The sequence below is a fragment of the Rhincodon typus genome, chromosome 8 (genome assembly GCF_021869965.1).
Source record: "Rhincodon typus isolate 14 chromosome 8, sRhiTyp1.1, whole genome shotgun sequence".
In the NCBI taxonomy this organism is placed as follows: domain Eukaryota; kingdom Metazoa; phylum Chordata; class Chondrichthyes; order Orectolobiformes; family Rhincodontidae; genus Rhincodon; species Rhincodon typus.
The window spans coordinates 90,320,926-90,337,163 of record NC_063339.1 but is presented as its reverse complement, the minus strand read 5'-3'; the positions used below and the strand labels follow the sequence as shown (position 1 = coordinate 90,337,163).

The following is a 16,238-nucleotide window of genomic DNA, read 5'->3' as shown; positions in this document are numbered from 1 at the left end:
TTCGATCTCGTGATTTTTAACCTAACGGGCGCAGCATGCTCGCACTGCACCATTCTGCTAGCATAGAATACTGGGCTTTCAGACAAGTATTGGGCTTTTCGTCTGGCGTGTGACACGTCCATTCGAGGATGATGTCAAAATACCATCACTGATGTTCTGTAACATTTACCTGGCTGTGAAAACATAACCTTTGTGTAATTTCCCACATTCTTTTCGAACTCGGATTTCACGCAGAATCACAACATTCATGAAATATCAGAGTCGGATTGCGAGCATTCTGAAACATTTGTTTTCCCTTTGAGTGATTCCCTTGCCGTGTTCCCTGCACTGGTAGCTCTGCCCCATCCCTACTTCACGTAGTCTGACCTCATTTAGCGGAGCTGCGCTTTCAGAAAGCTGCTCGGAGATTTGGCAACACTGAAAACAAGAAATCAGGAGTCACTACTGGGACCACCCCTTTCCTGGACATTTGTTAATGACATTTCCTGGAATTGTGAACGGGGCAGACGACTCCAAAATCCTAAAATGAGGCAAAACTCACAAATGAGCTGATCAACGCAGAACGCCATAAAACTGGCCTTTTCGAACGACGTCTGTGTCGTTTAACATCGCTCTGTGCATCTTCCTGAGCCTGATGCTCCAAGAAATAATGGTCAATTTTAATAAAAGCCACCCAGGATGAGTTTTGATTTCACAATCTCGCATTTCACATGCTTCTTTCTGTGTGTCTTCTTCCAATATTAATTGATCCCTTAGTGTGTTCCTTTAAAATACGCTAAGGGAGAAAAAAAAGGAACAACAGTGATTACAAAGGTTACTGCGATCATAACGCAAAATCCAACAACTATACGATTGCAACGCCATACAATAGACTTCTCCAAAAGCAGGAAACAAGTCGCGTTAGAGAGCTCCAGACACACAATATGCATACTTACTAAAGAGTGGACTGATATTAGGGAACTCGGAATGGGGACAATTTTTGCAATTCGTGGCTCCAGAGGTTATGAATGTCTGTATTGAGTCTGTAAAAGACTGACATTGATAGATTGTTGCAGATTAAAGTCATCAAGAGCTCAGGGGACAGTGCAGAAACATGATGTCGAAGCAAAAGGTCATTCATGATCTCAGTGAACGTCGAGGCGGGCTTAATGTTTGCAACTTGTGTCCGTGTGGAATGAAAATACATTGACACGTTTGTTCCGAATTGAAGTGTTCGCAGGAAGCAGGAAGCTGAGGGGGACGCAGAGCAAACCGATGCAGATGGGACTGCTGGAGCTGCAAAGACCCTTCCTGCAGCACTAATGAGATTGCACAGCACAGGGGAGAGAATTGATGCATTGAATTTGGGTTGAGCGGCCCAGCAACCTTTCACAAGTCAGGGTTTACTGGGATATAAGGTATTAGAACAAACATGGATAACATTTACTTCGATATAAAAATATTATAAAAGACACGGACTGGGTTTACTGGGATATGAAGACGTCAGGAAGGACACAGATAGGATTTACTGGCTTTCAGGCACACGATAAACTGTCTCAACTGTTTCCTGCCATCTGTATTTGAATCAATCACTCAAACTGATTTTATTGCCACACGGGCCAAGGTTGTAAATGCTGAAATTGTGCACTAGTCGAGACTGTCCGCTCTCACACATTACACTTCTCTCCAGGAGCAGTCAAGATGAATTGCCTTGGCCCGTTCTCTGTCGCTCTGGGATTATTTGAATGATAAAATCGATTCTGTGAGCTGGGGAAAATGTGCTGAAATTTATACACATCAGGTGCAGTGTGTCTGAGAGACAGGACTTCCTTCAGTAGCACCCCATGCTGAATCAGACAGCTGCGCCCTTCCTGTGACATTGAGAACGACACAGACACAGATCCCCTTGATTGGGAGAGATTCTATCTTTCCGAACAACTCTGAATTTTTCGCGCAGTGTCAGATGTGGTGATTTGGACAAGGTTCCCAACAGAATGTTAGTTTCTCTGCATGCACGATCTCCCTTTTGCACAGCCTTCCACACTTCCCATACCTCCCACTCCCACCACACCCCTCCCCTGTCCTGCAAGTCCATGTTTGGCAGGGAGCTGAAGAGCTCATTCGTGTTGTTCTCCTCCAGCACGGCCTGCCAGTGAAAGATTGTTTACTCCAGCCGTCAATGGAGACAGCGGAGCCCCGGGGGAAAAGTGCTAACAGAGCCTCCTTGGAGTGGGGGTTCAGAATGGGAAGAAGCTGTTGTTAAAACTCAGTGCTGCTTTTGTGTTAACGGATCTGAGCTGTTGCTGGTTCATTGGTCTCGGGATATAGTCCTGTTCCATGTGGTTGAAGTAAATAGGAACAGCTCTCGCGTTCGAATTACAGGCGATCCCTGGAGTTCTGTATCTTGCTCCATTCTTCACTGAGGTGGTCTGATTTTGTTGAGATCTAGTTCAGCCTGAGATCCCTCAGGATCTATGTGGCAAGTTTTTTTTTTCAAATTCGTTCATAGGATATTCATTCACGGGATGATGGCATCGTTGGCTCGGCCAGCGTTTATTGCCCACCCCCAATTACTCAGACACATGGTCAACCATATTGCCTGTGGATCTGGAGTCACAGGTCGGCCAGCCCAGGAAAAGATGGCAGTTTCCTTTCCTAAAGGGCATTAGTGAACCAGATGTGGTTTCTCCAACGATCGACTCACAGTCATCATTAGATTCTTAATTCTCGGTATTTATTCTATTCGAATTCCACCATCTGCCGTGGTTTCGAACCCAGGTCCTCATAACATTATCCGGATCACTGGAGTCATACACCAATGAAAGTACCACTATTCCATCATGTCCGCATTTTATGGCGAGCGTGTGTGGCTTGTTGGTCTCGGCATATGATCTCATTTCGGGTACTATGTAAAAATGACATGCGCGAGGTCCCGGGTTCAACTGCCGAATGAGCTCTCCTTCCTCGTGTCTCTTTTGCCACAATGCCCAAAGAGCTTTCCGAAAAACCAGCTTCGTTAAATGAGGTCGGGTTGCCTGAAGTGGGGATGGGGCAGAAGTGCCATTGCAGTTAACACGGCCAAAGAGAATGTTTGTTCACATCGAAAACAAGTGTTTCAGGTTGTTTGCCCACGCAATCTGACTCTGAGTGAAAATTCCAACTGCATTATTGCTTAGTTTAGGGGGTGAAACTTCCAGAAGTGGGAATGCGAAGTGATTGGAGACAGCGTTGAACAGATTCACGTGAATGGTGCCGTGGAATTTCTCTAATGAAGTTAGATGGGAAAGTTGGGAAAGCTCTCCTTGGAGAAGAGAGAGCTGAAATTTTGAACAGAGAGTGGGAGGGTCACTAAAATGCTGTCTAACAGTACTAAAGACGCAGATTCAATCAACACAAAGGGAAATTTGATGGTTATGTCACAAATAACAATGGGCAGAGTTACACAAAGAAGTCAAGAGAATTACATGAAATGACACTCATTTGCTCATTGTGGATAGCGGCACAGATAAGGTGGGCTGCATGGCCTCCATCTGCGTTGTGACAAATATTGTGATTTTGAGTGAAATCTGAATGTGCGAGAAACAGAATGTGGGACATTAGACAAAGGTTATGTTTACACAGGCGAGACACATCTGCACAACAGGGTATTACACAACAACAATGATTTTTAAAAAATTCATTCTTGAAGGTACATGCCACACGTCAAATGAAAAGCCTAAAATCCAAACAGCGCTACCAAGCAGAGTGGTGCAGCAGAAACGTGCTGAGCCCATAATCCAGCAGTCGATAGATCAGAACCATCCTCTGCTATTTCTTCGAAGCGCGATTTGTCCTTTTGCAGGAAGATCATGTGTCTGAAATAAATCCGTCGTTTTTGTAGACAGGTGAGGTGACACACTGTCAAGATCTCTGTAGTTTTCTCCTGTTCACCGTTGATCTTCTCTAAGTTGGGACGAAACTAGGGACGAAACATATTCCGTCCAATTTTTTTCCAAGACCTGCAGTAATTGCACACACTGTTTTAGACATGAATAACAAGAGGATAATCATGTTGGAGACAGCATCACGGCACAGACACATTTGACCATTATTAGAACAGATATCACCGATTGTGAATAACCTCAGAGAGATGCATTTGACAGAGTCGCCGTGGATTCCATGGGCTGAACGGCTTCTTTCTGCACGGGAATGACGCCATGGGTTTATGACGTCACTCACCCTGTCTCTGTGGCTGAAATGTAATTTGAAACTTCTTTAAAATTCCAAGCTCATCTTTCTCACTGTTCTGAAGCCCTGATCAGGTTTGAATCTGATCTGCAGGAACTGGAATCCTTTCACTGCCTCACATTAGTAAACGTCACTGAGAACATTGGAGTCAGTGTCCCAGCGTCATCAGAAGAGGGGAAGCTGAAGTAGTACCATACACTGATATTGGCAGCTTTTAACTTCACAAACCATTCAATCACAGCTCCACGGAATGGAAAGGAAACAGAATGTTTTAAAAAAAATCCACTCGTCTCAACTTTGTGAATCTTTAGAACTGGGAATCACAGGCACATAAAGGGTGAACTGTCCGACTGAGTACAGACAGTCAAACTCCCTTCCCTTCTTTAAGGGGCCAGGACATTCATTGATGCGAGACATCAAAAGGATTCCCGTGAGACACGGCTCTACCTTTGCTGTTGTTACTGTGAGGACAATAAATACTCATTCCCTGAACAGAGCAGGAACCCAGGCAACAGCGGTGAAAGCACTGTATCCTAACCACTAGATCACCAGGGATGGGAACAAGCAGACTCGCTTCATTTCTTAATAACACAGCTTCTGGCTTTTATCTCATTGGTAATCAGTTGGTCCTGCAAAATGATAGCATCATTGAGTTTCTTACAGCATGGAAAGAGGCCAATCATTCCAGTTTCCAGCACTTGGACTTTTAGCCTTATGTGGTCTCATGTTTCAAGTGTTCATCTCGATGATATTTTCCCTGTAACGTTTTAACTTCAAGAATCAAACGAATGAAACTGACGTTTGAGATGGGAAGACTGTGATCATGCCCCCTCGGGGAAGTGAACCTCATTTTCACCCACAGAGGGAAACAAATAACGACACCTTCCACCGAGAGTGCCAGAGGCTTTATGAGACAGCAACGCCCAGAAAGCAGAATTTCACTCGCTTGGCACTATTGTCCCATTTCAGACTCCAAAAAAGAATGTGTTTACTGCAACGAAAGGAAGAACTCGGTGGCTTCCCTGTGCTCCTCCCCCGTTGTTTCCCCATCACTCTGCAGTTTATACTGCTTCACCTCGCTCTTCCTGCCAAACGTTGCTCACATCAGCTGTTTCCCGCCCTTCCGAATGGTCTTCCTCAAGTACGTGGAAGGACAAACAGGAATGTGGCATTTCAAACACATTTCTGGCCTGTGCAGGAAATTATATTGTCATGATTTTAGATGATATTTAAAGTGCTCCTTTGGATTTTGGAAGCAGCGGGTGTGCACGGCCCCTTGTTTACAAGACCAATTCTCTAACCACTGAGCTACGGAGCTAGTCGCAGAGAGGTGGAAAGAGGATTTCATGTGTTAGAAATGACAAAGTAATAAATAATTGGATACCTTGTGTATTATAAGCCAAGATGCAATAAAACCGAAACAGAGCAGAGGAGTATCATGTGCAGAAGAACGAGAGAATGCAAGGCCGAATCAGACAGTGTCCAGAGTGACATAAACAGATCTTCCCTGCTCGTGTCGTGATTCCGATTCAGTGCCTTTACTGCAATAGCCTGATAATGGTTAACATTTACAGTTATAAATACGAAATATTGACTGATCTTTAGAAGCAGAATTATGTCTTGAACCAGTCAAAATCGGTTCACTCCACGTTACAGTTCCACATCAGCAATGTCAGCTGCAATCAGTTTAAAACAAGAAGAGAGGGGAGGTCAAGAAAAATGAAGGGCAATCGTGGTTTGTGAGAGTTGACTTTAGGCTGAGTGGAAGCAGGCTCAATGTGGGTGCTGAAGACCAGTCTTCGCTGTTTATCCTGGTATACAGATCACATTGGATCAATTACACAAGGACTCTCCTTTGTGTGTTGCTCTTTGCACATGTGTCTCGAGGCGTTCAGAACCTACGCACTTATCATTTGCTAACTAACTCAGGTCAGTTTTGTAGCCTGATATTAAGACCGTAAATTTTAGAAGCAGAAAAATACCATTCATCCAATAAGTCTGCTCTGCGATTCAGTGAGCTCATGTCTGATCTGATAATCCTAAACAGCACTTTCTTGCCTTTCCCATATCCATCGATATCATTACTGATTAAAAATCTTTTGATCCCAGCCTTGAATATACTTAACAACTCAGCCTCGACAACCCTGTGCTGTAAAGAGTTCCACCGATTCACAACCGTCTAAGGGAATAAGTTCTGTTTCATCTCGGACCTCAATATCCGAACCCCATTTTGATATTAGGCGTTCTGGTCCAAGACTGTCCAAGAAGGGAACCAATCTTTCTGCACCTCATTAAACCTCCAAAAATCCTGCATTGGGGCGCATGGTGGCTCAGTGGTTAGCGCTGCTGCCTCACAGCGCCAGAGACCCGGATTTGATTCCACCCTCAGGTAATTATCTGTGTAAAGTTTGCACGTTCTCCCTGTATCTGCATGTGTTTCCTCATAGCCCACAGGTGTGCAGCTTAGGTGGATTGGCCATGCTAAATTGCCCATTTTTTTCAGGGATGTTTAGGTCAGGTGGATTAGCCATGGGAAATACAGGGTTAACATAGTGGTGGTGGTGGGGGGATCGGGGGGGCGGTGGCGGGGGCGGTGAGTTTGGATGGGATACCCTTCAGAAAAACGGTGCCGGGTTTCTGTGATTTCAAAACGGAGCAATTTCGTTCTTAGTATTGTGCCTCAGCAGGTGAAGACAATGGAATTCAGTGCTTCTTCCGATTTTCTTTAATCTCTGATATCAATCTCTCACTGACTCAGTCAGAGCTGCTCTCTTTGCTGTGTTTTTTTTTAATGTCAGGAATTCATACTCATTTTACAGAAACAATAAATCTTCATTCCCTGACTGGGAATCAAACTCAGCAAACAGCAGTAAGAGTGGCGAAACCAAACTACTAGAGCACCTAAGCAGGCACAAGCAATGCTTGCAACTTTTCTTGCTCTCACTGCTTTTGACTTATCTGCAGTTGCAAAATAATAAAGAATCTCTGAGATTTTTTAACAACACAGAAAGTGGCCATTATGCTCGTTATTTCCGTGCAAGTCATCTCATATTTCGCATCCAAACCCAGTTTCCAACACATAACTCGTGGCCTTGTGTGCTCTGACGTTTCAAGTGCTCATCTAAATACTTATTCAATGTCTTGCGGGTTTCAATGGAACAAAAACAGCTCCTTCCAACAATGACAGGAAACATTGCTGCTTGTCGGAATATTAAATTCACATTTTCTTCCTTGAAGACAGTGCTGAAAGTCAAACTCTTTCTCGAAGCCATTTGCCAGATTTCCTCATGCTGCCAACTGTGGGTTTAAATCCCGTTAATGACTTTGCTTTCCAACCTCTCTGTTGATCTCATGTTTGGTGCCCCTCAAGTTAAACCACCACCAGTTGTCTCTCTCTGTAATAAGAAAACAGCCCGATGTTCCAGAACGAATATGGCGACTTTACCATTTAAGATTTCAGCAAAGATTTTTCGCTCGGGTTGTGGGTAAGTTGTGCTTTGGGGTTGTCCACAAAGAAAACTGTGTTGGGATACTATTTAAAAGGACCACCACTCATTGCAACATGCCAGAACTATGCAGAAAAAGGAAGAATACCCTATACAAAGTCTTCGCTTTGAACAGATATCCCTGAAATTTTATCCGCAGGTGCCTCCTAAATAGACAACACGAAGAGGACACATGATGCCCGAACACACTGGCCACACTGCCATACATCAAGAACATATCAGAACTGACAACTCCTATGACAACTCGGCCTTACGGTAGCACACAAGCCCACAGCCATGCTACAACAAACACTCACAAGGATTAAAGACTCCATACCCACGACATGCAGAACCGACATAATTTATAAAATACCATGCAACGACTGTCACAAACATTATATCAAACAGACGGGAAGGAAACTAGCCATCAGAACACACGAACATCAGCGAGCAACAAAATGACACGACGAATTTTCCCTAATATCAGTACACTCGGATAATGAAGGCCATCACTTTAACTGGACACAATAACCTTAGTAGCCCAAGCCAAACATTGACACGCATGGGAATTCCTAGAGGCATGGTTCTCAATCCATAATGCAATCAGCAAACATATAGAAATGGACCCCATACACAACCCATGCAGAACAGAACCGGAAATGACAGAACTCACCGCAACAGACCGGAGTATAAATTCCATTTGGAGTAGAACAACATCGCTTTATCAGAAGTCTTAATCATGATGTTACCTAGCATGGTGATGAAATGTCTGAACGAAAACAAGCCAGTTTGGCGAGCAAGTTAATGACCTGAACTTTACCGTTTAATGTGTGGATCAGTGTCATTCTTTGTGATATTATACACACTGTTCTACCCGCTTCTCAAAGTGGGGACCGTTGAAGTGAAGCTATGATGGCGATTACCTTTGCTGGTGTCCACCTCATGAATCACATTTCCTCTTTGGTCCCTGTTAACATCACAACTTGACAAGATGTATCACAGTAAGCCGTGTATTGGGCCGGGGCATAATGGATAACCTGTCTGACTTCGGGTCATAAAGTTGTAGATTGAAGTCCTGCCTGGTCGAGTGCAACTAATGGCGTTTCTTGAATATTGGTATGTGCTTCCAAAGAGCGTTGGTATTGTCAGATTTCCAGGAGCTTCAGGGATTGGAAATTAAAACTTCCACGTGGGCAGAGTTTGGGAAAATTTCAGCGCACTGTCCGTTTCCTTCCGAGGTTGCAGCAGGCTTTCTCATTATCTGGAGAGTTTGCTTGTGCTCCACGTAAAGCTGCCTTTTGTCTGGGGACGGAGAGTGAATGTGGAGCGGGCATAATCCTGCGGCCTCTGTCACCCTCGGGGATGTGTCTGTGAGTCTCCCTCTGTGGTAAAATTGAGGATGAGCCCATTAAATGGGTTGTAACACAATTGCACCAACACAAAACGTCAGTCCCATTCGTTGATTAGAGGGATAGTCTCATTAATATCTCCCCTCGGAATGTCACACAAGGCAGTGGGCCAAATTCTGGAAACTGGGACGAGAATAGATGGATGCCTGATGACGTGCATTGACACAATGGCCGAATGTTCTTTCTCCAAGCTATAACAACTCGAAGACAGGGATAAACTGATCTGCAGCCAAAATGAGGAAGAATGAAAAGGCAGAAGCAGTGTCCTTAACAAAACATGCCAGTATGCCAAGCTGCTTTACTGGTAGTCTAATGGTTAGGATTTGGCGCTCTCAGCATCGCGGCCCTGGGTTGATTCCCCTTCAGCAAATGCGAATTCTCCTTTGCTAGTTTTTCGTGACCACAGCACTGTTGACTAATTTTCAGAAGCAGGAAAGGAGTTGCGAGGTAATCTATTTTATCCCAAACGATATTCAAGCTAACATGTAACAAAGAGCTACGGATGCTGGAAATCAGAACCATAAACAGGAATTAATAGACCACTACAGCGGGTCTGGCAGCAACTGTGGAGAGAAACAGAGATAACGCTTCGGATCCACTGATCGTTCGTCACGGATGTAGCTACGTGCTGAGGAGTTCAAGTGTTCAAGAAAATATCTCGTCATCTCCATCTCTGCTGTAATTCATGACGGGCCGTAAATCCTATCCCATTGTGTGACGTCCATATCCGAGGCACCCGTGTTCAGAAGTTGCATTTTCTAATCGGATTCCTGCAATCAGTCAGGAACAAGTTCAGAAGCAGAGAAGGGGGGCTGAAATTAAAATGAAAGATTATGATGATTGGGAGGCATGAGACTGGAAGTGAGTGTGCAGCTGTTGATGCAAGTCTCAATGTCGGTGCTAATGGGTCAGACTTTACTGCCCACTATTTACCCTGACTCACCCATCGCTCCTGGTCAATTGATTACAATGACCCTGTTCCTCTTGTGAAGGTCCCACTGTGTGTATTAACGGGGGCCCTGAGAGAATGAACCAACCATGTTTTTGCCGTCAGTTTATACAGGTGAAATTATCAGTTTTCAACCAATGCAAGATGATACCATCTCTTTCTGTACATTTTCGAGGAGAATGTTCAGCTGTGAAGTATCCATGTTTGCAAAAGCGGGTTTGTTTGAAATTCTCACTCCACAAAATGGATAAAGAAAAAGTGTTACTGATTGCACGCTGAAAGAAATGCATATATTGGTAGGAAATAGCTAGCATGCATAGCCCTCTGGCTTTGTTGGTTAACACGCTTGCCGAGTAAGTAGGAGATCTTGGGTTCAGAACCCAGCGATGTTTGTGTTTATGTGCGCCATTCCTCTTTTAAACTTCTTTCAAGTGCCATATTGTTGATCCAATCATAAAATGCCTACAGTGTAGAAGCAGGTCCTTTGACCCAAATCGTCCAGACTGACTGTCAGAAAATCCCATCCCCCTAATCTACACATGCCTGAACACTACAGGCAATTTAGTCATGGCCTATCCACCTAACCTGCACATCTTTGGACTGTGTGAGGAAGCCAGAGGACGTGCTGTTTAAAGCTACTGTGGATATTCAGGAAGACCAGAAGTTTGGTGACCCACTCTGGATGAGTCATGGTGATTGCAGTTACAGCATCTGGGTCTGCAACATGACCGAAAAATGGAACAGAGGCTACAGAGAGGGAAGTCTCTGAAAAATGGAATGAGGAGTCAAAATTAGACCAGCCATGATCATGTTGAATTAGGGAGCAGGATTCAATGTGCCACTCATGCAACTTTTTCACTTATTTCTGTTGTAATAACCCAATTCTTCTTCTCTCCCAGTGTATCATATTGTTGGGGAGTGAGTTGCCTCTTCCTGTTACGCAGTAACAGGATCCTGCTGGCTCACTGCCCTCCAGATTTACCTGTGTAAAAGTCTCAAGGACTTGAATGACTGCCTCCTGTTCCTATGTATCAGGTTTGTGAAAAAAAATATGTCATCCTCCTGTTTTCGAGTAACAGGCTTGAATTGCTGTGCTTTATCCTGCTCTTCTCTTGGAAAAGAATTGAGGGGCTGATTAGCCTCTTCACACTCGTTACAACTTCTATTGACTGAGAGCCTTTCTCGTATTTCTGTAAAACGTCTTCAAAATCTGAATGATATATTTGTGTGTTTGTCTCACTGTCATTGAGAAAGCAAGCTGACTGGCTGTGCTTTTCCATAACACATTTGAGGTACCGAATAGTCTTCTCTTGTTCATCTGTAACATGCTCAAGAAAATGAACGGCCTCCACTTGCTCCTGTATAAAAAGCCTCGAGAGGATTATTGGCCTTGTCCTGTTCCTGTGTAACACATTCAAGAGGCTGAATGGCCTCTCCTATTCCTGTGTAATAGACTCGAGAGCCTGAATGGTCTCCTCCTGTTTCTGTATAACAGATGTGAAAGGCTTAATGACCTCCTCTTATCACCCATAACATGATCAAGAGGCTGAATGATCTCCTCCTGTTCTTCTGAACTAAACCCGACAGGCTGAATGGCCTCCTCCTGCTCTGGTCTAACAGGCTCGAGAGGATGAATGGTCTCCTCTGGTTCCTGTGTAAGAGAGTGGAGAGGCTGAATGGTGTCCTCTTCTCCCTCTGTAACAGACCCAAGAAGCTGACTGGCCTTCTTCTATTCTTATACAACGGACTCGAGAAGCTGAGTAGCCTCCTCCTGCACCTCTGCAACAGTTTCCAGACATTAAATCGCACAGCAAACCGTGGATTTTGAGCAGCTATTAAACTGTATCTGATGGAGGTTCCTCCCTTCCAAAATGCATAAACACAAACAACAGAATGTGCTCCAGGTACCTTCTCAGTAACACCTCATATAGCCGTGCTAACACTTAGGATCATAGAGCAATACAGCATGGAAACTGTACCGCCCTTTAGCACAAGCTGGTCCATTCTGACCATGGTGCCCACTCAGCCAGTTCCAATTGTCCATATTTGGTCCATATCCCTCTAAACCCCTCCCATTCATGTTCCTATCCTCTATAGGTTTTGAATGATTCCCTTTGCAAAATGCACCAATATTCCAGCTTTCCACCTCTTCAAGTGGTAATAGGCTAGTGTGGCTGAATGGCCTACTCCTATCCCACTGTGATAGGCACAATGGGACAGAATTGTTTCCTCCCGTTCCTGAGCTGCAGTCTCAATGCTCTGAATGATATCTCAATGTTATGAAAGGATTTGATAACATAGCACTTCGTAATAGGAGCAGCATTACAGAAAGTCGATGAGCGATGAATATTGTTACCCTCGTTTATGATCTCTAGGAATTGCCCTACCGGTCATTTTATCCAGCTTTTCTGTTGTTTTATCCCTGTCTCCTTTCATAACAGGGTGGAACATATACAAACTTGCAGTGTTCTGTCACTACTCCGACATACAGGGAAGAAATATTAAAAAGAGTAAAAGATTTATGGTCCATCGCTCAGCAACCCTCATCCATTACATCCAGACTGTGTATATATTCCCTTTTATTGTGATATGAAAAGTGATGTAAGGAAGGAGTTAACTGAACCTGTTTGTTCGATGACTGTGATTAATGTCAGTCCCTGCAGAGTCTAATTATCCCAGTGGAGGGTTTCCATCTTTTAATGATAAATGGGCTCTGTTCTGTGTGTTATCCCATAGTATGAGTGTGAGCATCACCAGCAGCACTAACAGGGATCAGCAACTTCAGAGAGAGGGGGAGGCGAGATCAGAATCTGAGAACATTGGACTGGAATGTTACAATGGACCGGGGTTTATGCTATAGTTTCTGGCTTCTTTCGACATTTTATGATTCGATGCCATTATCACAGCGGATCGAACACGTACTTTACATTACTCAATGTTTATATTATCCTATTCTAGCTATCGTTGGTGTCCCTGGTAAGACTCACTGTCTAATTACTATATCTATCAACCAGGTTTAACAGTATTACTGTTCTTTTCTTTTACTCCATTTACTCATAACTGTTCTTTTCTTTTACTCTTTTTGCACATTAACTCCTGGCCGCTGTTATTGTTCCTAGTGAAACTCTGAATCCAGATATTCACTCCAGAAATCACTACTAACTGCATTAGTGAACTTGTTCATTCACTCGCTTCCTCTTTGCTTCTGACCAAACTGTCCATTGCTTATCCATTTATAGACTCTTTAACTCCTCTTGATAACTTCGCATCCCACCTATCATAGCGTCATCGACAAATTTACATTTGTTCCATTTATCTAAACCGTTGATATAGTTTACAAATAGTTGAGGACCCAGAATTGGTCACTGTGTCAGTGCAGTCATTATTTTCTGTTAAACCGATAAACACTAACTTATCCCAGTGGGCAGTATCTTCAATATGAGGATGAGAATTTCCCTCCACCAGGACTGTGTGCTGGGTGCTCCTACAGATACTGTCAGAGACAGACACATCTGTGACAATAGTTTGGTGAGAATGTTTCCCTGTTGTTGGTTAACACATCACTTCCCACAGTCTGGTCGCTATGTATTTCAGGCCTCGCCCTGCACAGACAGTGGTGAGCCTGTGGAGAAACTCTTTGTGGTGGGCATTGAAGTGCCACACCCATAGTACGTTCTGTGCCTTGTCACCCTCCGTGATTCGTCTGATTTGTTTTAAAAATCAAGGAGAACTGATTTCTAACTGAGGGGCGGTGTGGAGGGCAGTAGCTGACCATCATCAAGCGTGTTCCTTGACCATCCTTGACCTGTTACCATGAGATTTTTACGAAGAGGATGGTGGGTGCCTGGAACTCGCTGCCAGGGCAACTAGTGGAAGCAGATACGATCGTGACTTTTAAAAGGTGTCTTGACAAATACATGAATAGATGGAAATAGAGGAATACTGTCACCGTAAGGCTATCGGATTTTAGTTGTGAGGGGCAGCATGTGGGTGCAGGATTGGAAAGCCAAAAGGCCTGTTTTTGTGCTGTAATTTCCTTTGTTCTTTGTTCTGTTTCTGGGGTTCTGGAATCAATGTTGGGAAATTCCAGGGAGGCTCCTTTCCTGACTCTATTCTACCGTGCTACCACCACCGGTGGGCCTCTCCTGCCGGTGTAACAGGATATACCCAGGGATGGCGATGGTGTTTCATGGTACGTTACTCATTGGGCCTGATTCTGTGTGTATGACGATGTCAGACTGTTTCTTGACCGGTCAAAATGGGGAATTAAGGCGACAATGGAGCAGGGAATAATGGTTGATAAAACTGAATGAAAGGCTTGCTATCTGAATATGTATTGCATTTTCAAAAAAGATTGAGGAATTCAAAGCATACATTGAGGTAAATGGATATGACTTATTGGCATGAGAGAGACCTGGCTACAGGGTGACCGATATTGGCAACTGATTATCCAGGACAGTTTATATTTGGAAGTGTTGGACGAAAATGAAAAGGAGGTTGGGGGTTGGGGATCTCCGAATGAGGAATGGCATCTGTATGATTGTAAAAAAGGATCTGACATCAAATGTTCAAGGTATTGTCATAGGTTGTTGACGTGCTCGCCGAGCCAGTGGGTTTGGTTACAAACGTTTCATCACCCTGCGAGGTAACATTATCAGTGTGCCTCAAGTGAAGCACAATTCTGACGAAAAGACAGAAATTTCCAACCACGAACTGGGAGAGAATGTTTCAGGACATCAATGTTTTCACCCTCCATATTAGTAACTCTGAAGAAGTGACCTTGGTGTGGCCTCGACTGATCGAATGTGTCGGAATGTTCTGGAAATCATCTATTTTTATGGGTGTGTCTGTGTGTTCGAGAAGGGAGTGTTTCTTGTGTTTTACGTCACATTTGGTCCACCATTCACAATAATGTTTTTCGATGTGATTGTAGTTGAACGCCACTTTCTGCCAGCAGGTCTGGAAGGAAGGTGATAAATCTAATACAAAAAGCAAATTGGAACTATGAACAAACAGTTGACATTAGAAGAGATAACAAGAGCTGCTGATGCTGGCATCAGAGATAACACAGTGTGGAGCTGGAGGAACACAGCAGGCCAGGCAGCATCAGGGGAGCAGGAAAGCTGACATTTCGGGTCAGCACCATTCTTCAGAAATGGGGGAGCGGGAATGGAGCTCAGAAAAAAAATCGATAAAGAAGGGGTGGGGCAGGGGAAGGTAGGTGGGCTGGTGATAGGTGAGTGCATGTAGGCAGTGGTGGTGATTGGTCAGTGAGGTGGGAGGAGCGGATAGTTGGGACAGACGATGGACAGGTTGTGTCTGGTCAAGGGGGCGGTGATGAGAGGGAGGGTGGGACATGGGATGAGGCTGAACCTGGGAAATGTTAAAACTGGTGAATTCCATGTTTAGGCCATTTAGCTGCAGGGTCCTGAGGCGGAATATGCGGTGCTTCTTCTCCAGTTTCCGGGTGGCGTCATTGTGACACTGGAGGAGGCCCAGGATGGACAAGTCGATCAGGGAGTGGGAGGAGGAGTTGAAATGGTTCGTGACTGGAAGGTGTTGTCGTTTGTCGTGAACAGAGCACAGGTGCTCGACCAAGCATTCCCTGAGCGTCCGCTTGGTCTCACCAATGTAGAGGAGGCCACATCGGGAGCAGCAGATGCAGTGGACCAGATTAGCGGATGCGCAGATGAACCTCTGTCTGAAGTGAAAGGTTTGTTTGGTTCCTTGGATGGGGGTGAGGGGGGAGGTGTAGGCGCAAGTGTAGCACTTACTGCGGTTGCAGGGAAAGGTGCCAGGGGAGGTGGGGCAGTGGGGAGCGTGGAGCGGACAAGGAAATCGTGGAGACAGCTGTCCCTCCGGAAGGCAGACAGGGGTGGGGAGGGAAATATACCTTTTGTTTTTGGATCAGTTTGTGGGTGGCAGAAGTGGCAGAGAATGAAACTTTGAATTGGAGATTAGTGGTGTGGTACGCGAGGACAAGCGGGATCCTGTCTCTGTTTGTTTTTGCAGGGAGGGGATGTGAGCACAGAGGTGCGGGAAACGCAATAGATGCGGTCGAGAGCATTTTCGACCACCGAAGGAGGAAAGTTGTAGTCCTTGAAATCAGAGGATATCTGGGATGTTCATGAGTGGAACACCCCATTTTGGGAGAAGATGGGACGTCATGGTGAGATTCGAAGGAAAATA

The 16,238-nt window shown here is 44.6% G+C and overlaps 1 protein-coding gene across 1 annotated transcript in view; it reads left to right on the top strand.

Annotated features, from left to right (window-relative positions):
- LOC125483813 (probable G-protein coupled receptor 139) overlaps positions 1–16,238 on the top strand; it is a 140,698-nt gene that overhangs the window by 25,006 nt on the left and 99,454 nt on the right. Inside the window, 1 exon segment of the mRNA XM_048600508.1 lies at positions 12,810–13,025. Within this exon segment, the coding sequence (XP_048456465.1) occupies positions 12,810–13,025 (216 nt within the window).